The sequence below is a fragment of the Sinocyclocheilus rhinocerous genome, unplaced genomic scaffold (genome assembly GCF_001515625.1).
Source record: "Sinocyclocheilus rhinocerous isolate Xijiao unplaced genomic scaffold, SAMN03320098_v1.1 scaffold676, whole genome shotgun sequence".
In the NCBI taxonomy this organism is placed as follows: Eukaryota; Metazoa; Chordata; class Actinopteri; order Cypriniformes; family Cyprinidae; genus Sinocyclocheilus; species Sinocyclocheilus rhinocerous.
Genome location: NW_015631707.1, coordinates 83938 through 91264, shown reverse-complemented (window position 1 = coordinate 91264; position 7327 = coordinate 83938). Strand labels below are relative to the sequence as shown.

General features: G+C 36.5%; 1 protein-coding gene across 1 annotated transcript in view; it reads right to left on the bottom strand.

The window, feature by feature from the left end:
- Nucleotides 1-484: 484 nt before the first annotated feature.
- LOC107741791 (BTB/POZ domain-containing protein KCTD5-like) overlaps nt 485-7327 on the bottom strand; it is a 17319-nt gene continuing 10476 nt past the window's right edge. The window contains exons 5-6 of the mRNA XM_016554575.1: nt 3323-3448; nt 485-1828 (exon numbers count right to left, since the gene is read on the bottom strand). Of these exons, the coding sequence (XP_016410061.1) occupies nt 1799-1828; nt 3323-3448 (156 nt within the window). The 3' untranslated portion in view covers nt 485-1798. The remainder of the gene's footprint in view (nt 1829-3322; nt 3449-7327) is intronic.

The following is a 7327-nucleotide window of genomic DNA, read 5'->3' as shown; positions in this document are numbered from 1 at the left end:
AAAAAAAAAGAGTTTAAGGGCTGCAGCGACCATCACTCTCCAGGCCTGGATGTCAGTGGTGAGCGTTTTCAGTGCTCTGTCTGGACGCCATGCGCTGTGGAGCCTCGGAGGCCATAACAGAGGCACGTTTCACCACGAGACACTGACTCAGTGAGCAAGCAACTTAACACTCCACCGATAAGAATCCAAACCTCCTCTCTAGCTGCTAAGACACAAGGTTGACGTTAACTAACTAGGTAACTGAGAGGATATGTAAACATACAGGTCTTGAAACCAAACTAGAATGTGGTGTCACATAGTCAAGGTAAGTAAACGTGTAGTATTATTCTTTATAAAACACTAGCCATGTAAACTTCGCCTCGATCAGGCAATATTAAGAGATCAGATGAATCTCTGCAAAAGATTATAGCTTGTATTCCACTAGTAAAAGCCCTTTGTGTGTGTGTGTGGTGTGTGTGAGAGAGAGAGAGAGAGGATTAGGAAAAATAACATGCACTGAATATGATGCTCTTTAGTCTATATACACGATGTCAAATAGATACGCTTGTAGCCTTGCAAAGTGATGTGTTATTTCCCTGACCACAATTCCAAATGAAATTCAGATCTTGTGTAGGTTCATTAAAGGCAACATTGTCGAAATGTTTTTAAATAAACTACAGGATTATGTATATTTGGAATCAACTTTAAAAAAAAAAGTCGAGCCGAAGCAAATCAAAAACTGCAGTGTTAAACTGTGGGTGTTAATTTGTCACTCTTTTTAGAAGTACCCATTCCGTCTCCATCTCTTACCAAAGTGTGAACAAAATAAGCCCTACAACGCCACTAATTAACAGTCGCTGTCATGTAAATAAAGCATTGTTCTAAACGCTATTGCCTAAACAAATCATTTATGCCTTCGTGGCTTTGCCTTAATTCTTCAATTAAACCAAATCTAGCTCTGTCTCAAAGTCAACGCGTTTCATTTGTCAACAGTGTTAGGTGTTTTGCACCCCCCCAAAAAGTTAAAAATAGTTCCAGTTTATCCAAAATCCAAGTGGAATGAATGTGGGGATGGAAGACAAACTTGTTCTGTTCTGTTTTAAACCAACTCAAGGCAGAGACAGTAAAACCTCACAAAACGTGAGGAAACTTTGAGGCAAACTGTTACGGATGTTCCATCACCCTCCTGGTATAAAAACTAGCACTATGCAAGTCAAACAAAATAATACAAATAAAATCATAATCTCATCTGTTCTTACAAACACGCTAAAACAAAAATCTTTGCTATAAAAATCCACCGTCCCTTACCAATCAATGTTATATATAAGCCACCTTAATAATGTAATCTCAATCAAAAAAATACTTTTTTTTTTTTTTACTCCACGCTCTTAATTATAATTTTAAATGAGGTTCAACTTTCTGGCATAATATACAGTTTTAAGTTTTTTTTTTGTGTGTTTTTTCTTTTTGACACAATTTCTCATTGGACCACAAATGACATGATAAACATATTTTGTGAAAGTCGATACGAGACCCTGAGTAAACATGATTGGACCAGGCGTGATTGAGGCCCTTTTTGCTCAGATTACTAATGACATGCATATCATTAACTTTCAAACAAATCTATTCAGATAGATCCGCCGATGTCAAGAAACAACAGTCCAGTATAACTGTGCAGGCACAAACAAGTGTCAATTAATCTAAAACAAAATAGAACATCCATTCCAAATAGGTTGTCATTCCGCTTGACAATTTTCTGTCTCTCTGCATGTTGTTTTGCCCCTAATTGCAGGACGGGAGGATATAAAACACAGTTGTTTCACATTCGAGAGCCTTGTTCTTGAAGAATCTGCAAGAGAGGAACAACTGATAATGGACGGGTTGGATGCTAAAGGGAGCATGTCTAAAAACAGGGAAAGACATAAAATATTCCATATATTATTTAAAATTCATCACACAAAAAAAAAGGGACAGAATTGAAGTTCGGTTCATTTCTGTGAATCAGTTCAACACTGAATTGACTCAAATGTTCACAGAACCACCTCCATAGTATTTTACATATAATTTCTGAAAACACTTTAAAATGTGTAAATATATGGCTGTATATCACAATGCATTGTTTAAAAAATATATACTCATAATAAATCTAAAAAAGCATTCATTTAAATATTAATGTAAATAAAAAAATAAATAAAATACAGTATAAAATGTATACAAAATATTTAAAATCCGTTTATTGTCGAGATACTGTTATAAGTTTGATTAATATTTTTAATTAGTTATTATATTTTTTTTGTTTTCATTTTAAGATAAGTTAAAGGTTTAATCATTTATTAGTTTTTTAATGTCTATATAGTTTTTATTCATTTTTATTTCTGTTTTAGTCTTAGTTATTTTAGTAGATCAAGTTAAACAAATGAGTATAACTAAAATAACATTTTAAAATATTTCTTAATATATATTGAATTAAATTAAATCTCTATGTTGTAAAAAGCCTTGATTGTTTTGCTACTGTGTTTTACTTCTTGCTGTAAACATTTTAAATCTACTTGACTAATGGCAGTTTGGTTGAAACAAAAATAACATTAAGGCATTGCAGAGCAAATAAATAAATAAATATCAAGAAGAATAACTAAACATCTTTAAAAATCTGAAAAATTGTCCCTATAATCACCCAGCCCTAAAGTGGGGCCTTTGCTTATTTGTACAAGCGATTGTGTGGACCTCACAGGAAGCGTACAACAATGCCTTGGTGATATCCTCCCGTTTATTACTTTACATGACCCCTGTTGACGCTGTCAAAAAACTACTGAAACAGAGCCGAATGAAGACACAGAAGAAGATATTCAGAAGGAAACTTCTGGCTGCAGCATCTGATGGGGAAGCATTAAATATTGAGCAGGTTTTCCATCATTATCTGGGATCGGAAAGCAGACTAGATGAGCTGAGGATATAATTCTAGGGCTTTCTAATAGGCACGAGTACAGGCAGACAACATGCATCAAACTGAGTATTAGTAACAGAGATTCAGAGAGGGAGGGAGGGAGCGCCACTGCCTTCAGCATTCAGCAAAGACCTAATTATCAGCTTAAGTGATATGTAAATGATGCCTCACCAAAAAATACTGAAGAAAAAAAAAACTATTTCCACTTCCTCAGTGTGCACGGCATGCAGGGAAACAAAACACTCAGGCATGAACACATTTGATCTGGTTAATCAACTCTTTGAGTACTGTTATGCCATGTGACCACCTGAAGAGCAGAGCTGTGGGATATTTCCTTACGATATGTGCGCAAGTGACTATTTCTGTCTGTGCACGAGGGAAGGGTTCTGTCAGCCTCACCTTGGCCTTTTCACTGGGCTCGCTGTTTGTGCCGTATGACTGATTGTGCAGCTCCTTGGAGACCACGCAGAGGAACTCTGCTTGATCCTCATTTCCGTAGTTGTACGAAGAGCCGATACTAACCAACTGGCAGGAGAGAGAAAAGGAAAACACATGACGACAGTATTTCCAAAGTGAACTGATTTGACTACATAAGATATAAATACTAAAAAACACTTCCCTGCGATACATTGCTTTTGTTGGTATAGTGCAGGGGTAGGCAAGTTCGGTCCTAGAGAGCCGCAGTCCTGCAGAGTTCAGCTCCAACCCTGAAAACAAAACTCACCTGCCTATAGCCTTAGTAATCCTTAAGACATTGATTAGCTTGTTCAGGTGTGTTTGATTAGGGTTGGAGCTGAACTCTGCAGGACCTGCGGCTCTCTAGGACCGAACGTGCCTACCCCTGGTACAGTGTGTAAAATAGTACATATAAAAACCAAAACTCTCTCGGGATGCCAAACCTCTCACGGGATGCTTTACATCAACAAAGAGCCATTTGGAAAAAAATATTACAAATGTGTCCAGGTCATATTTTACCACAAATAAAAAAATACAAAATACAAAATACAAAATAATATTTTGCTTAAATTTAAGTATATTTTTAAAACACTTTTTTGCATTAAAAACAACATTAATTTTGTGGTAATGAAATTACTGTAATGGCAGGGCTCGCAAAATCGCTAGCCCGACGTCCCGGGGCTATTGTGTTTTACAGTCGGGCTACCAAAATGTATCACTGCCCTGCCCGACGGGCTATCTTGTATAGTGATATAAGATCCCTTCCTTGATTCGCGTTGTTCACTCGCTTGTAGGGGTGAAACGGATCATAGTTTATCATTTACACGTGTTTCTAAGTCTTACCAATTTAAACATTCAAGCGTTTTAAACCATTCATGCGCATGAAGAATTCAGTTCGGTGCTCGAGTGCACATACAGAGCGGCGTTTCAGGCAGAGCACGAACACAGAATTGATTCCTCTTTTGCTTGAACGGACACATACACGCACAATTATCTCAAAATAACTATCTCTGCAAGTATTTTCATGTAAATGAACGTAAATAGTGGAGAAAGAAATCGCACGTGCATCATTATATTGGATCCTTATATTGGATCCGTGCATTCGGTCTTAAAGGGGCAGCAGCCTATAAATACCTGCTGTTTAAGCGCCACCTGCTGTCAGAGAGTGACATTTGCGTCTCATTCAGCCCATCTGCTATTTTTGTTTCGATCAGATTTTTTTATGTAGTATCACATAGCTAAAGTCAGACGATTTTGTTTTTGTTTCAAAATTGTACAATCTAAATAACATGTATGCAGCATCTTTGTTTGGATCGTGATTAAAATACACAGGCAAAAACTTAGTTTACTTGCATGGAGAAATTTATTTTATTTGTATTATTTATTTGATTTGGGATTTGTTTTAAAATTTCAAGTTAGTATATTGTTTGACATTTTCAATTTCACAAAGTAATGTGCAGCCTTTTGGTCTGAGAAATAACAAAAGGACACCTTTTTTAATATCTGTCTTAAATCGCATTTTGTTCAAAAAGAAATTGTGATTGTGAAATCAGTATCGTGAATCATATCACATCGTGAGTTGAGTGAATCGTTACATCCGTATATGCTACTAGTTTTTGCTGTGGTATCGAAGTAGTAAATTGTTCTTAAAATAATAAGTGTTACTTAAATAGTAAAGAACCATATTTTTTTTGCTCATCTGAAAAATGATCCGATCTGTGACTCAAAATGTGATATGATAATGTAATATAATCCGAACCGTGAGATTTGGGATCCGTTGCACTCCTACTCTCTTGACTTGTTATTTGAAGAAAAAATACAATATCTTTTATTCGGGCTAGTTGCCTGCCCAAAGGGCTAGCAGGGATTTTGAAATTTTGCGAGCCCTGAATGGGGAAAAAGGGGAGAAAATTAAATGGCATGTATCTGTACGTCATGGTAATATTTGTTTTACTGAATTTTATTGATATACAATTATTTGTGCTGATTTAATTTATGCTGAATTACAATAATGAGATTTTTTTTGCAGGCCATATTTTACTGCAAAATCAAAAGAAAAAAATGCCTAAATAAAAATATATTTTTTAGGAACATTAATATTTTTTGCATTAAAGTAATATTAATTTTGTGGTGAATCAAAAAAGAGATGATTTGTCAATGTCTGTTGCACTGAGTAATATTACGGAAAAAGTCAAGTGGGCAAGCGAGATGAAGAAAATCAGCAAAACTCATCACCAACGTTTCAGGAAGGCTATCATTGACTCTACTCGAGTACTGATGCCCCCGTCTCTTCACTTTCCAGGTACTGATTAGACTGAACCACCAGACGCTCCCTTAGATGCTTCACTCACCACAGGTTGTTGAACTCCAGGCACTACCCATCGCACCACAAATTACAGCTTGTCCCTCAAACACCCAAAGCGTAAAAGCTTCACTTTATTTCTGTGCCTTACCCTTCCACCACAAGAGCATGAATATGCAAAAATAAAAGCAAACACTGTTCAGCAATCTAGTCAAATAAAAGCAAACTTCCAAAAAAAAAAAACACTTCCACTGCTCCTAGATGCCCTTAGATGATATTGATCTCAATGCTAAACAGGGGCAAGTGAAAGAGAATTTTACTTGCCCAAATGGACAAGTAACATGATTAATACATCAATAACAAACAATAACTAGGGCAGCACCGAAACTTTGGCGACAATGATTCTGATTTTATTACTTTCAGTGTAAACAGTGACCGATAACGGATAATGTATTGACAGTATCAAGGTCACGACTCGCAGAGAAATTGATAAGATAAAACTAATAAGAGCAACAGCACACACAAAGAAACAAACATGAATAAACATACTGCGGTAGAAAAAAATATATAAATATTCTATATAATATATGATATAGGTAAGCAACATCACACAACCAAGAGTGATGTTTTCCCGACTATTAGCACGATTGCATATGTGACAATGATTTTATACAACAGTAGTTGCAAGTAGATAATATTTACTGACTTACATTTTAGAGACATTATTGACTGTTATTACTACATTCCACTAATGAAAATAGTTCTAAGCTGGATGCAGTAAACTGATGCCTCGTTCTATTTATGACATGCTGACTCAAAGTTCAAATGATTTTCAACAGTCGCTTTGTCACATCCTGTTGCGGCGCGGACACGGTGTCAGCATAGTTTGTCAGTACAGTCAGTAACGCAAGAGATTGAAAAGTTAGTATCTTTCTGCAGTTCAATAGACGGCAGTGCGGTGGTGGCTTGAGTCAGTTGAATGGTGATTTAACGCTACATTGTCACCTAGTTGGACAGACATATGATATAGGTAAGCAACATCACACAACCAAGAGTGATGTTTTCCCGACTATTAGCACGATTGCATATGTGACAATGATTTTATACAACAGTAGTTGCAAGTAGATAATATTTACTGACTTACATTTTAGAGACATTATTGACTGTTATTACTACATTCCACTAATGAAAATAGTTCTAAGCAAAGTAGAGCCCGACCGATATATCGTTTTGCCGATATTATCGGCCGATATGAGCCTGTTGCAGATATATCAGTATCAGCGAATATGCCGCCAATATTAAAAATTTTTTACAGAACATAACGCACATTAAATGCTTCTGAATGGTGTAATTACTTAGTTTGTCCAGCAGAGCGCGCTCCATTGTTTGATACTGGCGCCCCAGGTCAGTGTAGTGTAGAGATGCGCGGATGAGCTCAAACTTCACCCAAGTCCGCTGCTTCAAATTATCCACCCACACCTATATTTGATCGTCACATTACAATGATTCTAATTCTTAGTTTTGCATGATGATATGATGAATGGATGGTTCATTTTTAACATCAGATTCAGTGACGTTAGAGACTAGAGCTGATCTGCGCATCACGGCACGCGTCTGCGGCGCATTAAAGCCTGTGTTACGGCCAC